The sequence below is a fragment of the Dictyostelium discoideum genome (genome assembly GCF_000004695.1).
Source record: "Dictyostelium discoideum AX4 chromosome 3 chromosome, whole genome shotgun sequence".
NCBI lineage: Eukaryota > Evosea > Eumycetozoa > Dictyosteliales > Dictyosteliaceae > Dictyostelium > Dictyostelium discoideum.
The window spans coordinates 2,422,848-2,441,500 of record NC_007089.4 but is presented as its reverse complement, the minus strand read 5'-3'; the positions used below and the strand labels follow the sequence as shown (position 1 = coordinate 2,441,500).

Here is an 18,653-nt window from a genome sequence, read left to right as displayed (position 1 = left end):
AGACTTTTATTTTTAATAATTATTTAATTTTAGAAAAATAAAGTCCAAAAGTAAAAAAAAAAAAATAATAATAAAAACATTATTGTGATGGTACTTGTAAATCAGCGCCAATGAACTAAAAATTAAAAAAAAAAAAAAAAAATTAAATTAAATTAATATATTAAAATAATTAATAATAATAATAATAATAAATAATAGTAGTAATAAAATTAAATTAAAATTACCTTTTTAAGTTCGCAAACAGTTAAAATACCATCAGAATCTTTATCGACTTGTTCAAAATATGATTTGATCATTTCGCATGCATCTGATATTTTTAATATATACATATAAATATATATAAATTAGTAATAATTTTTTTTTTTTTTTATTCAACTATAATATTTATTATTTACCATTTAATTTTAAACCTTGTTTAACAAAATAATCAAGCATTTCACCAGCGGTTAAATTACCATCATTATCTTTATCCATTGGTGAGAGAATTTCGTTTACTTCTTTGGTAAGAGCATCATTAATAGCATTTGAGTTTTTAGTAATAGCCCAGTTTCTTATTTCTTCATATGCTATATTTAAAAAATCAATATTTAATATTAATTATTTATTTATTTATTTATTTATTTTTTTTTAAACAATTCCAATTATTTTAAAACTTACTTAATTTGCCATTTTTATTTTTGTCAGCATCTCTAAAAACAGCTACAGCAGTTCCAACTGGATTTTTGGCTTTTTTATTTTTTAAATCTGCAATTAATTCTTGAAGTGTAATACTTTGGTTAAAATCACTATCAGTTCTAATTATTTCATTCTATAAAAAAAAAAAAAAAAAAAAAAAAAAAAAAAAAAAAAAAAAAAAAAAAAAAAAAAAAAAAAATGGTTCCCGGGTTTACTTTTTTTTTTTTTAACCAATATTTAAAACAAAAAAAAAACAAAATCCTACATAATTTTTTGAAAAAATTCATTAAGGGAACTTTTTATTTGGTTGGAATTTTGTTAAAAAAATTTTTAATTTAATAATCAAAATAATTAAAAAAAATTGTATTTATATTCAATTTTTTTTTTTTTGTTTTTTTTTTTTCCTTCTTTTTTTAATTTAATTTTTTTCATTTTTTTTCAATTTAATTTAATTTAATTATTTTTGTTTGGCAAATTACAAATTTAACCCCTGTGGTGAGTGTGGGGTGATAAATTTTTCAAAACCCATCAAAATCAAAATCAAAAATTTAAAAAAAAAAAAAAAAAAAAAAAAAAAATTATTATTATTATTTTTATTTTTATTATTATTTAATTAGAGATAATTTAACCATATCACTACCATGAATTATATTTGAATTATAACCATTTATTGAAGCATGTATCATTGCTCTGCTTAACTCTCTTAAAGTAACAAATCCATTTTGAGTGATTGATCGGCCAATTGGATACATCCAACTTATGTATTTATAGGTTTTATATGCATTTTTTAAACCTGGTATATTTGGTTGTATCCATGCTGGGCGGAATGCAAATGTTTTATTGAAATTTGAAGATATAATTTGATTCTCTGCTTTTGCTTTAACTTGTGACCACATTAACCAAGAATCGGAATTTGTTAATGCCGATGTTATATAAATGAATGTACAATCATTATCATCCTTTGATTTCATATTATTTACAATTTCAAATTTTTTTAACATTTCCATTGGCATATCAACTGTTAATTTTTCATAAGTTTCTCTATTCAATCCAACTGATGAAACACCAGCACAAAAGTATACTGAATTATATCCAATGAATTCATTTTGAATATTTGTTAAATCTAAAAAATCATTATGTAAAATTTCTTTAACTTTTTCATTCTTAAATCCAGATTCTCTTCTACCAACAATTAATATCTTTTCAACTTCATCACTTTCAATTGCATTTTGTACAACACCTTCACCAATCATTCCACTTGCACCAGTAATAATTGCTCTAATTTTTTTATTATTATCCATTTTTGAAATAGGTTTTTTAAATCCTTAATATTTTATTTTATTATTTTTAACCATATAATAATAATATTTCTTTTATGTTTGAAAAAAAAAAAAAAAAAAAAAAACTATTTTTACACCCAATGATTACTTTTTTTATTTTTATTTTTTATTTTTAACACCTAATTAAAACATTTGCAAAGATATTTAAATTATAAAAAGATATTAAAATTCAAAACGTCGTTATTTAAATAAACTATTATCTGAAAATAGAAATAAAAAAAATAATAAAAAAAAAAAAAAAGAAACTAGTTTTAAATTTAATATTTTAATTATTTATTTTGATTTTGATTTTAATTTTGATTTTGATTTTTAATTTTAATTTTTATTTTTATTTTTTTAATGAGTTGTATGAGAAGATAAAACATCTAACCAAATTTTCATTTCTTCTTCAGTTTCAGAAGCCAAGAAATATAATCTTTGAGAGGTTACAAGAGTAAAGGAATATTTTTGTTTTGGTCTACTTTCTTGTTTAACTGAATGGAATAAATCAATGATACCTTTTTCTTTTCTTTTATTTTTCTTTGAAACTTTATAATAAGTTAAAACGTCATTCTTGTAAACGAATAAATATTTCTTCCAATCACTTGAATTATTTGAAGTTGGAGAACTTGTTTTAAATAAATAACCTTGATGTTCTTTCTTAACTGGAACACGTGGTTTATCCAAGAAACTTGTTTTTCTTTCAGTGATTGCATGTGAACTACCACGACTCCATGTTCCTTTTCCATTTGATGTATCAGTACTATCCTTTAAATTTATTCCTTGAATATGTTCTTCTTCATTATTTAATATTGTTGGTGTTGTTGGTCTACTACCAGTTGTAGTTGAAGTAGTAGTATTTGTTGTTGTTGTTGTTGGTGTTAATACATTATTATTATTATTTTCAGTTTGTGTTGGTGTTGGTGTTGGTGATGATCTACCATTATCTAATTTTACATTTTCAGTTTGTGTTGTTGTTGCTGTTGGTGGTGGTGATGATTGTGAATTTAAATTTGGTGAAGTAGGTGTAGAATCATTATTTACATGAATTGTAGTTGAAGTTGGTGTTGGTGTTGGTGTTGTTGAATCTCCATTTTGAGAGTTATTATTATTATTATTATTATTAATATATTTTGCTTTTATCCAAGATAATTTAATTTCATAAGAATCTTTTGGATTTGGTTTTGTTAAACCTGATGGAATATTCTTTTCATATTTATTATTTGCTTTGATATTACCTTCTTGTTTTTTAACGATATCAGAGAATGCAACTGATAACGATCTAACTGATTTTACATTACCTTCTGGTAAATTCTTATGAATTGATGAACAATCTAAGCAAACTACAACACCATAATTAATTGAAACCCATGATGGATCTGATGCTCCACATTCTGCACAATTATTATTACCTGGAATATTTAATATTGAATCCTTAATTATTTTTTTATAAAAAAGATAAATTAATATTAATATTATTCAAATTAAAATGATTTCAATTCACACACACACATAAAATAAAAAATAAAAAATAAAAAAAATAAAAAAAAAATAAAAAATAGATTTACCAAAAAAAGAAAAAAAAAAAATACATTTTTACAAAGAAAGGAAAGATATAAATAGAATTTTTTTAAGAAAAAAGGAAAGAAGTAGAGATAGTCCTTTTAGGAGATTTAATGAATTTTTTTGTGCTTAAAAAAAAAGATATTATAGAATTAAAATTTTTTTGTGCCAAACTTTCATCATTATTAATATTATCACCACAACTATTATTACCGTAACCACTACTACCTTTGCTATTGTCATCATGACTAATAGAACAGTTTAATTCTTTTGAACAAGATAAATCCTTCCCCTTTTTGACTTGTGTAGTAGTAGTATTATTATTATTATCATCATTTGTAGTTGTGGTGGTGGTAATATCAATATTATTGGTGAAGGATTTACCATCAAAATCATTATTACCATGGTTATCATTATTTAAAAGACAAGAAACAGATAGAGTAGAAGTTGGAAAAGAATTCAGTCTATCTTCATCATTATTGATATTAATGAGAGTATTTGACCTACTTTGATAAAATGATAGTTTTCGAATTTTTTGTTTTTGATTGATAGAGTGTGAAGGTGAAGGTGATGGTGATTGTGATTGTGATTGTGATGCAGATGTAGATGTAGATGTAGATATAAAATTATTAATATGATATAATACCTGTGAAGATAAAGCTAATGGAGTTAAATTTGAATTTGAAGTATTTAAATGTTGTTGTTGTTCTAAAGATCTTTGTTGTTGATTTAAGAAAGAACTACCCAATGAAGCAGATAAAGAACCTGTAGCATTTGAATGAGAAGCTATTGGTACAACTATTGGAGTAGTATTGCTACTTGAAGAAGTTGGAGAGGTAGCACTAGCGATACTTGTGAAATTATTAATATTATTATTTTCATCTTTCAAAGATTCCAATTTCTTTTTAATTGATAATCTAATTAAAGAGATCCATTGGAATAGTACAGTTGAATCTTCACAACTGAAAAAGTAAATTCTTGATGGAGTAATCAATTGGAAACAATGTGGATGATCAACTACTTGAGCCAATTTAACTGAACAAAGTATTAAATTGATACATTTGATTTTAGTTGGTTCTTTTGGAGATTCAGTTGACGAATAACGATGATAATAGAGATGAGTATTCTTTAAATAGAATTTCTTTGATCTCCAAGAGATTTCACTATGTTTCTTTTCTAAAACATTTGAAAATTCTGAATCTTTTACAACTGATATATCAAATGGTACTGTTGTTAACTCATCAGCATCAGTTATCAATGATCTCTTTTTACTTTTTGATTTCTCTAAAAGTTGAAAAATACATTCATCCAATTCACCCATCCATGTCATTTTCTCATTTAATGATAATGCTTCTAATTGAATTGATGTAGTTGGCATTGTTAAATTATTATTATTATTACTACTAATACCAAATGAACTATTTAAACCATGACCACTATTTGTTAATGGTGATGATCCATTACTATTTACAATATTTATATTATTATTACTACTATTTACAAAACCACTATTTGAAGAGGTATTATTATTATTATTTACATTATTACTATTACCAATAGAACTTAAACTATTTGTAATTGTTGAAGCGAATGATGAAGAAAATGGTGAAAATGATAAAATTGGTGAATCATCATTATTATTATTTAGATTATTATTTTGGTTATTATTTTGATTATTATTTTGATTATTGATTTGATTATTGATTTGACTATTTAATTCATTTGCATCACCAACACCAATAATTTGAAAAGTGAAACCATCAGGATTTGAATCAACTAATGAAGAACCAGCTAAAAAGTAAGAATTTAAATATTTTGATTTACCTTCATTAATGATTTCTTTTGGTGAATGAAAAGTTGATTTTGAATTTTTATCACTTGAATTATTATTTGATAAACGAGCAGAGTCACGAATTTTGCTAACGATTTTATTCTCTGTTTTAACTAATAAATCATTGAATAAAAAGTAAAGATGAATTTTATCATTTGAAATTAAAGTACCCTTTTTAACATATCTTCTATGTGGTTCAGCTAAATTATTGAATTTACCAGTTAATGAAGATTGAATGGTTAATACTTGATTAAGATTCTCAGCCTCTCTCTTCTTTTCATTGACATATTCAGCAACATCTTTCATTTTCTTTAAAGCCAATGAAAGATCTTGGTGATCTGGATGTGACTCTTTAGTATTTTTCAACAAATCTTGTAATAATAGAATATAACGAGGAATACGTTGAATTGGTGCAATTAAGAATGCAGATAAATCCAAGCCGAATTGGTTACGATTCTTTTCCAAAAGCGATGCAAACTTTGGTATCTCCATACACTCGGTAATCGTTTGGATAGAGTTATTGTAATTGTTTACATAGATGGTGTACACCTTTAAGAAAGCAGACATTTCTATGAAAATATCGCCAATCTTTTGACCTGACGAATACCAAATCTTATTTCTCGATACTAATTTCTCCAAAATTAAACTATTGTAACGATGGATGATCTCAATCTGTGAGAAAATACTACGAACTTGTTGAGTCGATAGAAAAGCTTCACTTGGCTTCAAATAGTGGGTTGTCACCATAGCCAACGACGTTACATACTTGTCCTCTGTGGAGAGAATCTCTTTGACAATTTCATTTCTACGATAAAGTGGGAACATTTTAAAGAGTTTCTTTCTTTGAATCTTTCCTTTAACTATTGCTTGAACACGTATTAATCCACGATATGCCTTTTTATTATTCATAAAATGTTTTTTATATTCATTTAAATGTTGTTTATATTTCTCTAATACATTTCTCCATTTAGATCTCACTAAATAACCACGAATAACCGATTGCATGAAAATTATCTTTTTCAAATCGTAGAATTTACTTTGATGATCATTTAATTTAATTTCAATTAAACTAACTGTACGTTGTAATGGTTCATGAATACCACCACTACCACTACCACTTAATGATAATCCACCAGAAATAAGATAACCTGATTCTGTTCTTTTTAATACTCTTTCTGATGATATATTTAATGATGATGATGTTGATGGTCCAACAACACCACTAGTATTACCACTACCTGGTGAGTATGTATTATATTTTTCATTACCACCTGTTGTATTACCTGTACCACCTTCAAATAAAAATTTACTTCTAATCGTACTAACTGATACACCTGTTGTTGGGGAAATTCTTGTTCCTGTTGTTGTTGTTGTTGCTGTTGGTGGTACATTTGTTGTTGCTGTTGGTACATTAGTTGAGGTAGATGTAGCGGTGGTGGTGGTGGTGGTGGTATTCAATGGTGTAACTGTTGGTATAACTGTTGATGGTGTTACTGTGGCTGGCGCTGTCGATACTGGTTGTTGAGATGCAACTGGTGGTGTTAAAGTGGTTGCTGTTGTTGTTGTTGGGGTGGCTGTAGTTGGTTGTGGTTGTGGTTGTACTACAGAAGTACTTGTTGTTGTTGTTGTTGCTACTGTTGAAGATGATTGATCTTTGTTTGGAGAGATATGAGAGAATCTATTTGCGGCATTTACTTGCATACTAGCTCTGTAGAATCTTGGTTTTGTTGGTGTTGTTGTAGTATTTGTAGATGTTATTGTTGTTGTTGTACCAGTTGTTTCACCTTGTTGTTCTTGTAAATGATCTAAATGTAAATTAACTTTAATCTTTTGAATTAAAAGAAAGATTACACCCATAGTTTGTTTTAAATTACCATCTACTATATCTTTTGCATTACAACCAAAAACTTTGATGTCAAATGCTTTCTCCATGAAATTGAATGCAATCATAATGTTATCAATTTTATGTTGTAAAAACTTTGGTGATCTAACATATCTTGCAATCTTTTTACCTGATAATATCTCTAATAAATTTAACAATAATACTCCATCTTGAAAATCTACTGATAAATCTTTAACTGATAGGCCTCTCTCTGATAAATGTTGATTAATCCAACTTGTAAATGACTATTTATTTTTAATTAATTAATTAATTAATAAAAAAAAAAAAGGGGATATAAAAAAAGAAGGATAAAAAATTTATATGGGTTGGAATTTGATTTGGATTACTTTTTTTTTTTTTTTTTTTTCTACTTACATCAATTTGTATATTTTCCCAATTGGCATGAGAACTACTCATATAATCTTTGGGTTGCATTTTTTTTTTTTATTCTCTTCTTTTTAATTTTTTAATTTTTTTTTTTTTTTTTGGTTTGTTTTTTTTATCTGTGTTGTTATTGTTGTTGTTTGTTTGTTTTGTTTTGGTTATGTTTTATTATTATTTTTTTTTGGTTTGTTTTTTTTTTTTTTGGTTTGTTTTTTTTTTTTTTAATTTGTGTAATTTAAAGAAAATAAAAATAATAAAATAAATAATTTGAAGCTATATTACAAAAAATAATATTCTAATATAGATATAAAATTATTAGTAAATTGTATATTTATAAAAATAAAAAGGAAAAAAATAATAAGAATTGTGTTTAGTTTTTTTTTTTTGATTTATTTTTTGGATAACTTAAAAATAATAAAAAAAAAAAAAAAAAAAAAAAAAAACAATATGTGATTGTAGGGGTACATAAATATTTTTAATTTATTTATTTATTTATTTTTTTATTATTTTATTAATGTGTGAGTGAATTGTACAATTTAAATCTATGTATCTATATGAGAGTGGTGAGGTGTAGTGTAGCGTTATTATTATTAATTTAAAACCAATCAGATATATATGTATAAACATATTTCCTCTTTTGTATTTAATTATTGATTATATTTATTTTTTAAAATTATTATTTAAAATATGGTTTTATTATAGAAATTATATGTGACATCATGTGTCTATTTAAAAATATATATATATATATTTTTTGTAACATTATTATTATTATAATTTCTATTACTATTTTATTTTATTTCATTTTATTTTATTTATAAATTTATTATTTTTCTTTACAAAAAAAAAAAAAATATATATATATATCTATATTTATTACTATTATAATAAAATAAAGTAAAAAATACAATGATTTTCTATTTTATTCTTTTATTAATTTTGATTTACTATATTCGATTTTTTAGATCATTACATACTATAATAATAAATAAATTTATAAGAAAAGGATAAATGATCTATACTAAAAAAAAAAAAAAAAAAAAAAAAAAAAGATCTTGATAGTTGATTTTTTTTTTTTTTTTAATTTTTCCTAAATTTCTGGATTTTAGGGTTTTGAAAAAATTCACACTAAAATGGTTATAAGTAGTTTACAGGGGTGATTATTTATTATTATTATTATTTTTTTTATTTTTTCATTCAAAAAAAGTTAAAAAAAAAAATCTTTTTTTTTTTTTTTTTTTTTTTTTTTTTATTTTTTTTATTTTTTATTTTTTTTTTATTGAAAGTATTGCAACCCCCAAATTCCATTTTTATTTGAAAAAAAGTTTTATAGATTTTTTTTTTTTTTTTTTTTTTTTTTATTTGGATTAATTATTATAAAATAAATATAAAAAAAAAAATTTATTTTGAATCACTTTAATTTTAACACACACAACCATATTTTTTTTTTTTTTTTTTTTTTTTTTTTTTTTTTTTAAATCTTTATTTTAATAATTTATTTTTTATTTTTTATTTTTTTTTTATTTTTTAACCAAACCAACACATAAACCTACGACTAAACCAATGACTATTAAAACTAAAATTACAATTATTACGACTTTCTTACGAGCACTACAAGCATACTGATTTGCTTTTACTAATTCTTGATTACCTTGAGAAACATTCATTTCAACCATATCAACATTTTTACTTGCTTGTTCTAATGGTGCACGTTGTTCTGTTGTTAATAAATGTAAATCATTTGAAATCTCTTTTAACATTGTTAAATCTTTAACTAATGTTTGAACTTCTGTATTATATTCTTGTAAAATTAATTCCTCAACTGGTTCTGCATTTGATAATGTAATTTCCAATGTTTGTAATTTAATTTCATCATCATCATTATTATTATAACCTTTATTATTATTATTAAAATTATTATTATTATGAACTGGATGTATTCTACCTGCTAATGAACCTGATCTACTTGATGCATCTCTATTATTTATTGATAATGATGCTGATCTACCACCTGAACCAATTGCATTTCTTAATTGTAAATTTATAATTTCTGTACTCTCTTTTTCAAATTGTTTTGTCAATTCATTGAATTGACCTGTTAATTTATTTACTTTAACTCTATCTGCTCTTGAAAATCCTGATAATTGTTGTTTTATATTATTTATAAGTGTTTTACCATTTTCGATATCCTAAGGATAAAATTAAATAAAAAAAATAAAAAATTAAAAATAGAAAAATTAAAAATAGGAAAAAAAAAAAAAATTATTTTGATTAGTTAAAATTTTTTTTATTTATTTTTTTTTTATTTTTTTTTTATTTTTTTTTAATTTTTCGATTAGTTACAGATTTTATTGTCCCTCTAAATTCAACAGTGTCCCTTGATGAATTAATGGTTGATTTTTTAGATTGAATTTTTTGTGTAGTTTCATTTAAACTATTTAAATAAGTTGCAATTTGTTCAAATGATGACATTTTTATTTTTTTATTTTTTTTGTTTTTTTATATATTTAATATCAAATAACTAAAAAAAAAAAAAAAAAAAGAAAAAACTTTTATTGTTGTTGGTTATTAGAATTAAAATAAAAAAGTAAAAAAAAAAAAATAAAATAAAAAATAAAAAAAAAAAAAAAAAAAGCAAATCATTAAAAAATTAAAATTAAAATAATAAAAAAAAAAAAAATTAGATTTTTTGCGACCTGTGTTTTGAGTATGACAAAAACATCAGTTATTTTTTTTTTTTTTTTTTTTTTTTCCACGAGGAAAAACTGAAATCAAATATTATTTTTTTTTTTTTTTTTTTTTTTTTTTTTCGTCAAGTGACGAAACTAAAAAGTGGAAAAATCCCACCTTTTTGATTTTTTTTTTTTAAAATTTAAAATGACGTATATTGTTAAAAAGGTTTTTTGCACCCAGTTTTTCTTTTTAATCCAAAAATATATTTTTTTTATTGGCCACTAATATTGCATTAATCTTTGAACATCAAAATTAACTCGGGTTCAATTTTTGTATAGAATCCTTTCTTTTAAATAATTTTATATATTTTTAACAACCCCACCACCCAAAAAAAAAAAAAATTTATAGTAGTTTAGTTCCAAAGACAAATAAAAAATCTACTTTTGTAAATTTGATTACCACTTAAAAAAAAAAGTATGATTTTTAATTTTTTTAATTTTTTTTTTTTTTTTTGTTTGGCTATTTTTTTTGTTTTTGGAATTTTTTTTTTTTTTTTTTTTTTTTTTTTTTTTTTTTTTTTTGAAAATTAATGATGGACGCAAATGTAATAGCAGCAATTAAATTTTCACACTTATCAATTGTAAAAAGTACAGATATTGAAACATTAAAAAAAGTAAGGGGTGATCATGGTGAGAGTTATTTACATTTAGCATGTTCAGGTGGAAATGAAGCAATAACAAGATATTTAATAAAGATATTAGGAGCTGATTTTGATTTATCAACAATTCGTGACAATGAATTAATGACACCATTACATTGGGCATGTTTAGAAGGTAAGCATTTACCAATCAATGTCATATTAGAACATGCAACAAACTATAGTAGTAGTAATAATACAAATGGTAATTCTGAAATCATTAAAAAAATTATAAATTCAAGTGATCATCGTGGTGAAACTCCATTGTATTTAGCATGTTTAAATGGTTCAATAAATTGTTTAAAGATTTTATTAAATAACCCATTCATTGATATTAATCAACAATCTAAATTTGGTGAGACTGCATTACATATTGCAATCATCAATAATCACATGAATTGTATTGAATTGTTAATTCAAAAAGGTGCTGATTATAATTTACCAAATCAAAATGATCAAACTGCAAAACATTTATGGTTAAAATCACCTTTATCAATAAATAATACTTATTTATTTTATTCCAAAAATGGTATTTATTTAAAAATTAATTTTATAATTATTATTATTATTTTTTTTTACTAATACAATAATGATATTTCTAAATTTAGAATTAATTGAAATTATAGAAGAATTAAATAAAAAAATTAATAATAATAATAATAATAATAATAATAATAATAATAATAATAATAATAATAATAATATTTGTAAAAATTGTAATAATAATAAAGATTTAATATCGATTCAAGAATCAAAGAAATTAGTTTGTGATTCAATAGATTTATTCAAAAAACAAATATTAGATTCTTTTGATCATCAGAAATAGTTGTAAATAAATTGTTGTGGGGAGGTTATTAGTATAAGATTAGTAGTTGGTTTTCATAAAAAAAAAAAAAAAAAAAGATTTCATATTTTAAAAATTAATTTTTTAATTTTAGTTTCACAAATTTCGTTTAAAAATTTTAATTATCTCCCACTTTTTTTTTATTTTTTTTTTTTATTTTTTTAAAAATTTTTCAAAATTTCATTTCCCATTTTTTTTTTTATTTTTTTTTTTTGAACAACACATAAACATATATATACATATAAATTCATATAAAAATGAGTGATACAGAGTCATCAACACCATCACAGCCAATAGTTGTTGTAGAATATTGCAAAAGTAAATTGAATAAATTATAAAATTTTATTAAAATTATTTTTCTAATATAAATTTTCTTTTTTTTTTTTTTTTTTAATGGTGATAATTGTTATTGTTATTTGATTTCGATTATTTTATTTTATTATTATTATCTTTATTACAATTATAATGATAATGATAATGGTGGATTATTAATTTATAAAATGAATAGTTTGTTCTTTACCAACTGAATATTGCGAATATGGACCATCAGCAAAACAATGTTTAAAAGAGAATGGACCACATCCAAATAATAATAAAAATACAGCATCAGGTAAAGATTCATCAAATACTACTGCTACTACTACTACTACAGATACAACAACAACAACAACTACATCAACAGAAAATACAGAAGAGAAATTAAAAGATTTAAAGATTGTTGATGATTCAAAAGAAGTTAGTCATGTTGATGCTGGTAAATCAGAATCAAAAGAAGCTACTGGTGAAGAAAAAGAAAAAGAAAAAGTATCAAAAAAGAAAAAAGAAGTTAAACCACAAATTATCATTGAAGTTAATCAAAGAAATAAGAGAAAACATGTTACAAAGATTACAGGTTTAGAATTATATGGTATAAAATTATCAGATGCAGCTAAAGTTATGGCAAAGAAATTTAGTTGTGGTTGTTCTGTTGTTAAATCAATCTCAAATCCAAATTCTGAAGATATCGATATTCAAGGAGATTTTGGTGAGGAACTTGTTGATTTAATTGAAGAGAAATATCCAACTGTACCATTATCTGAAATTTATTTCTTAGAAGATAAAAAGAAAGTTAAAGCAAGATAAAATCTTTAAAAAAAAACCATAATAAAAATTAATTTTCAAAAAAAAATTTTACGTGGTGGTTTTAGTATACAGTAATTAATTGGTTTAAAATTTAAATTTAATATCATTTACAATCTTTTGTATGAAAAAAAAAAGTATCCAGTAATAATTTTAAATGTCAATATTCAAAATTATTACTGTTCTTAAAGTCAGTTTTAAACCATTTTCTTTTTTGTTTATTTAATATATTTTTAAAATATTTTTTTTATTTTTAATTTTTTTAATTTTTTTAATTTTTTTTTAATTTTTTATTTTTCTTAAATTCTGGGACTGCCATATCGCAATTTAATAAAATTTTTATTTTTTTTTTTATTTTCACTCTCTTTTTTTTTTTATTTTTTTATACAATTATATATATATATATATATTATTTACAAATAAATAATTTAAAATAATAAAAAAAATATGAATATTAAAAAATCTAAACAACAATTATTTTTTGTTGTTTTTTTAATATTCATTATAATTTTGACACTTTTAGGATTTGTAAAAGGTAATAATGATGATGATGATTACTATATTGGAGCAGTATTAGAGTATACACCACCAGAATATAATTTTAAAGATCCAAATGAAACACCAATTAAATATGTTTTAGCAAATGTTAAACGATATAATTCATATGTACAAATAGCAAAAAGTCAAGGAGCACAAATTATAGTATTCCCAGAGTATGGTTTATTAGGTAATGCATTTGCAACAAGAGATCAAGTATTACCATATCTTGAAGTTATACCAGATCCACATCAATCTTCACAACCAGTATGTTGTTTTATTTTTTTATTTTTTACATTTTTAATGACCTTAATAATATAATTGATATTAATCAACCATAATCAATCAATCTATCAATCAATTAATCAATCATTGTTAAGATTATACCATGTAATAATGAGGATTTCGATAATAGAACTATTTTACAAAGTTTAAGTTGTATTGCAATTCAAAATTCAATTGTATTGGTAGCGGATATGGGTGATGTACAATATTGTGATAATAGTACATCAATTAATAATAATGATAATAATAATAATTGTCCAGCTGATGGTAGATTTCAATATAATACACAAGTTGCATTCTCAGAGAAAGGTGAATTATTAGCTAAATATCATAAATCTCATTTATATAGTGAACCATATTTTAATCCATCATCACCACCTGATCCAGTTATATTTTCAACAAATTTCAATGTTACATTTGGTATGTTTATTTGTTTCGATATTTTATTTGAAGAACCACAAAAAACTTTAATTCAAAAGTATGGAATTCATAATTTAGTTTACTCTACTCAATGGGTAAATGTAAATTATGCATATGCACGTGGTATTCAAGAATCTTGGTCAAAACTTTACAATGCAAATGTTTTAGCTGCAAATATTGGTGCAACTAGTGCAATCAGTGGTTCTGGTATTTATTCTAATGGTAATTTCATTAATACTTTTCAAAATCCAACTACAAAACCTGCAAATAAATTATTAGTTGGTAAATTACCAAAAGATCCAACAACAACAACAACAACAACAACAACAACAACAAAGTCGTCTTCATCAAATAATAAAATTAATTCAGGTATTGAAGCAATAGATTTTGTTAATTATAAACCATTTAAACAATATGATGGTGATGGTGTTAATTTAAATGATGTCAAGACACCAACTAGTATTAATGCAACTATTATACCATTTTTAATTAGTGAAAATCAAGTTAATAAAACTATAATTAGTGAAAATAATGGTTTTTCATGTACTTTTACCTATAGTACAAGTGATAGAATCGATAAGAATCGTCTTTTATATTCATTGGTTAGTTTTAATGGTAATTTTAATGATTTCTTTAATTCTCAACTTTGTAGTGCTTCAATTTGTGCTTCAAATGATCCAAATAGTTGTTTTGATAATGTTTTCGATTCTTCTTCAACTTTTACCTCATTACATATTCAAGGTAATTTTCAATCAGATTATCATATAGTTCCAACATTTACAACATATCCTTTAATTGATAACTATTTATCAAATTATCAATTTGGTGATCAATTCATTTCAGTCTCAAATATTGAACAATATTTTGTTGGTACAAGTTTATTTGCAATTCAATGGAACGATACTTCAAGTAGTGATAATCTTAGTTATGAATATATTTAAACAATTTAATAATAATAATAGAATATTTAAATACACATTTTAAATAAAAGTTTTATTCATTAAAATTTTAATTTATTCTAAAAGTTTATTTAAATACTCTTGTATTTTAAAAGTGTCACTATTATTACAATTTATATTATTACTATTATTACTATATTCATTAGCTAATGAATTTAAAAAATCGATATCTTTTTTGTTAAAAATATCTTTAAAATTATTATTACAATTATTATTATTATTATTATTATTATTATTATTATTATTATTATTAAAAAATAAATTATATAGATAAATGAATACTTCAATTGATCTAAATTGTATTGCTAATTTAAAATAATCTAGTAAATCATTTTTTTGATTTATATAATTTGGATAAGATGATAATATGAAATCTATGATATTGATTGGTGAATATCTTATTGCTATTTTAATTGGAGTCCAACCTTGAGAGTCAATAAATGATTCATCATTGAAAGAGTTACAATTGTGTATTAATGGTTTAATTGAATCAATGTTTAAACAATGTTTAATTGCTAATTTTAGTGGTGTCCATTCATCTTTTGAAATTTGGTTTAATTTTGAACCTTGTTTAATTAAGATATTTATAATTTTGGTTTTATTAATATTAATATTATCAGTTTCGTTGATAGTAGTACCATTACAATAATTTGTTAAATTTTTTAAATTGTAACCGTAGATTAAACAATACATTAATGCATTATAACCATGATTATCAGTTTTATTAACTTGAGCACCATATGATATTAGTAATTTAATAATTTCTTTATTTCCAATTGATGAAGATATCATTAATGGTGTACAACCAACTTTATTTTGAATATTTACATTTGATCCTGAAATTAATAATCTATTTACAATTTTAACTTTTGAATTTAAACATGCAATATATAATGCTGTATTACCTTCTAAATTAACTGCATCAATTTTTGTACATCTAATAATAACAATAATAATAATAATAATAATAATAATAATAATAATAATAATAATTTAAAAATTAAATTAATAAATAATTAATATATATATTTTTTTTTTTTTTTTTATTATTATAATTATTATATTTACCCTGTTGATAATATTTGATCAATAATTTCAAAATTATTTTCTTGAGCAGCATACATCAATGGAGACCAACCTTTTTTTCTACATTGATGATTTAGATCAGTACCAACATGAATCATATTTCTTAAACTTTGAGTATTATTATGAAATGATGCAATAAATAAAGGAGTTTGATCAAATTCAAATTGAATATATTTAATATTTACATCTGGTTTAAAATCTGGTTTTAATTTCTTTTTTACAGGTTCATCATCTAGAGATTTAGTTGGACAATTTTCATTTACATTTATTAGAGGATTTAAAAAAAGATTTATTGGAATTTTGGTTGGTGTTGTATTTGTACTACTATTTAATAAATCATTATTTACATTTTGGAATTTTAAATTATTATTATTACTGTAATTATTACTATTATTATTATTATTATTATTATTATTATTATTATTATTATTATTATTATTATTATTATTATTATTATTATTATTATTATTATTATTATTATTTAAATATGATAATAATAGTTTATCATTTGGGCAATCAGATGGAGAAGATAAAGGTGTTGTATTCTTTGGAGAATACTGTGGTAAGGGGGAGCTTGTTAAAACCCTTAGGTTTGGTTTGTTATTATATGAATAATAATCTACTTCGGATTTTATGTCTGCTAAACAAATATTATTATAATTATTATAACTATTATTAATATTTTTATTATTATTTTTATAATTATTATTATTATTACTATTATTACAGTTTATATTTTTATTTTCAAAATTTAATATTTTTGACAATGTGTTTTCCATTTTTTTTTTTTTTTTTTTTTTTTTTTTTTTTTTTTTGTTTTTTTTTTTTAATTAAATAATTTTATTTTTTTATTAAATAATAAAAAAAAAAATGGATATAAATAAAAAAATTGAATAGAAAAGAAAAATTTAATTTAATTTATAATAATAAAAAAAAAAAAATTAAAAAAAAAAAGTATAAAATAGAAAAAAAAAAAATAAAATAAAAAAAAAAAAAAAATTAAAAAATTTTAGAAATAATATTAAATTTTATTGAAGATGATATTTTACTGAAAAATATTATATATATATATTATTTTGAAAATGTACATAAAAAGAAAATGTGATCTGAATTTAAGTGTATATAAAAATAAATCTGTGTTTTTGTGATAACCAATCTTTTTTCGACAATAAAAAAAAAAAAAAAAAAAAAATTCTCATCAATTTGTATGGAAAAAAATTATTTTAAAATTAAAGAAAATTATTATAATAAAAAAAAAATTGTATGCAACAGATGTGATGGTTAATTTTGTTTGTGATATAATAAAAAAAATAATTGAAATTGGTGGTAGTTGTGCAAAGCCCCATTCTTGTTTTTACCTTAATTGGTTATAATAAGTTAGCTTAAAAAATGAGATTCCCCAAAAAAATTTATTTATAAAAAGCCACTCCTTTTTTAGTTTAAAAGTAAATTGTCAATTGGATATTATTTTAACCCAATAAATTCTCGCCGTTTATAATTTTAATTCTTTTTTTTTTTTTTGATTTGTGGGTGTTTAAAAAAAAAAAAAAATAAAAAAAAATAAAATTTTTAAAAAAAAAAATTTAATAATCAAAATGATTGAAAATATCCTCAAATTATTGGGTCCATTACTTTTAATAAAATTAAAATTCAAAAAAAAAAAAAAAAAAAAATTTAAAAAAAATTCAAAAAAAAAAAAGCGATTTTAAAGGAATAACTATTATCATATAATATTTAAAATAACCTCCACAAAAAATTTATATTATAAAAAAAAAAAAAAAAAAAAAAAAAAAAAAAAAAAAAAAAGATGGAATTCTCCAAAAATATACAAAGAATTTTTTTTTTCAAAAAATAAAATTATGAAAACCTTAGATCACAATATTATTATTTTTTTTTTATTTTTTTTTCTCAAAATATAAAATTGGATAATAACATAGATGGGTGTAAAATCAAATATGGATGTCGGTTATTCTCAAACATTAAAGTTATTTTTGTTTGAATGTTTTTTTTTTTTTTTTTTTTTTTTTTTTTTTTTTTTTCAATAAATAAGAATAAATTATTTATTTGCAATATTGTTTTATTTTTTTATTTTTAAAATTTTATTTTTTTATTTTATTATTTTTTTTGAAAAAAGAAATTTAATATTTGAATACAAATTTGAAATTGGTGTTTATTAAGATAAAAGAATTCTTCATTTATTACATTCAAAAAGTATTTTGTTTATTCGGAGATTTATTATTTATTTCTTTTTTAAAAAATTCGAATAAAAATGTAAATAAAAACTTAAAAAAATAATTAAAAATATTTTTTTTAAAAAAACTTTTTTTTTTTTTTTTTTTTTTTTTTTTTTTTTTTTTTCCACTAAATGTCAAATTTTTT

The 18,653-nt window shown here is 21.4% G+C and overlaps 8 protein-coding genes across 8 annotated transcripts; 3 read left to right on the top strand and 5 right to left on the bottom strand.

The window, feature by feature from the left end:
* Positions 1–79: 79 nt before the first annotated feature.
* DDB_G0279681 (calcium-binding EF-hand domain-containing protein) lies at positions 80–962 on the bottom strand (the record flags this gene model as incomplete). Its single annotated transcript, XM_001134567.1, has 5 exons — positions 80–115; positions 225–307; positions 396–566; positions 658–808; positions 930–962. The coding sequence occupies 5 exons, from the start codon at positions 960–962 to the stop codon at positions 80–82; spliced, it is 474 nt and encodes a 157-aa protein (XP_001134567.1).
* A 318-nt stretch (positions 963–1,280) lies between these two features.
* Positions 1,281–1,976, bottom strand: DDB_G0294567 (hypothetical protein; the record flags this gene model as incomplete). The annotated part of the gene is made up of 1 exon (XM_001134566.1): positions 1,281–1,976. One exon carries the CDS (start codon positions 1,974–1,976, stop codon positions 1,281–1,283), a length of 696 nt encoding a protein of 231 aa, XP_001134566.1.
* Positions 1,977–2,351: 375 nt separating this feature from the next.
* On the bottom strand, positions 2,352–7,705 carry gxcDD (Arf GTPase activating protein; the record flags this gene model as incomplete). Its single annotated transcript, XM_001134564.2, has 4 exons — positions 2,352–3,406; positions 3,732–4,025; positions 4,065–7,515; positions 7,646–7,705. The coding sequence occupies 4 exons, from the start codon at positions 7,703–7,705 to the stop codon at positions 2,352–2,354; spliced, it is 4,860 nt and encodes a 1,619-aa protein (XP_001134564.2).
* Positions 7,706–9,174: 1,469 nt separating this feature from the next.
* Positions 9,175–10,126, bottom strand: DDB_G0279731 (hypothetical protein; the record flags this gene model as incomplete). Its single annotated transcript, XM_636503.1, has 2 exons — positions 9,175–9,843; positions 9,998–10,126. 2 exons carry the CDS (start codon positions 10,124–10,126, stop codon positions 9,175–9,177), a joined length of 798 nt encoding a protein of 265 aa, XP_641595.1.
* Positions 10,127–10,916: 790 nt separating this feature from the next.
* DDB_G0279679 (hypothetical protein) lies at positions 10,917–11,850 on the top strand (the record flags this gene model as incomplete). Its single annotated transcript, XM_636502.1, has 2 exons — positions 10,917–11,553; positions 11,633–11,850. The coding sequence occupies 2 exons, from the start codon at positions 10,917–10,919 to the stop codon at positions 11,848–11,850; spliced, it is 855 nt and encodes a 284-aa protein (XP_641594.1).
* A 275-nt stretch (positions 11,851–12,125) lies between these two features.
* denr (density-regulated protein) lies at positions 12,126–12,990 on the top strand (the record flags this gene model as incomplete). Its single annotated transcript, XM_636501.1, has 2 exons — positions 12,126–12,186; positions 12,377–12,990. The coding sequence occupies 2 exons, from the start codon at positions 12,126–12,128 to the stop codon at positions 12,988–12,990; spliced, it is 675 nt and encodes a 224-aa protein (XP_641593.1).
* A 444-nt stretch (positions 12,991–13,434) lies between these two features.
* On the top strand, positions 13,435–15,170 carry DDB_G0279675 (hypothetical protein; the record flags this gene model as incomplete). Its single annotated transcript, XM_636500.1, has 2 exons — positions 13,435–13,791; positions 13,905–15,170. The coding sequence occupies 2 exons, from the start codon at positions 13,435–13,437 to the stop codon at positions 15,168–15,170; spliced, it is 1,623 nt and encodes a 540-aa protein (XP_641592.1).
* A 72-nt stretch (positions 15,171–15,242) lies between these two features.
* Positions 15,243–17,053, bottom strand: DDB_G0295731 (ankyrin repeat-containing protein; the record flags this gene model as incomplete). The annotated part of the gene is made up of 2 exons (XM_002649114.1): positions 15,243–16,125; positions 16,257–17,053. 2 exons carry the CDS (start codon positions 17,051–17,053, stop codon positions 15,243–15,245), a joined length of 1,680 nt encoding a protein of 559 aa, XP_002649160.1.
* Between the last annotated feature and the right edge of the window lie 1,600 nt (positions 17,054–18,653).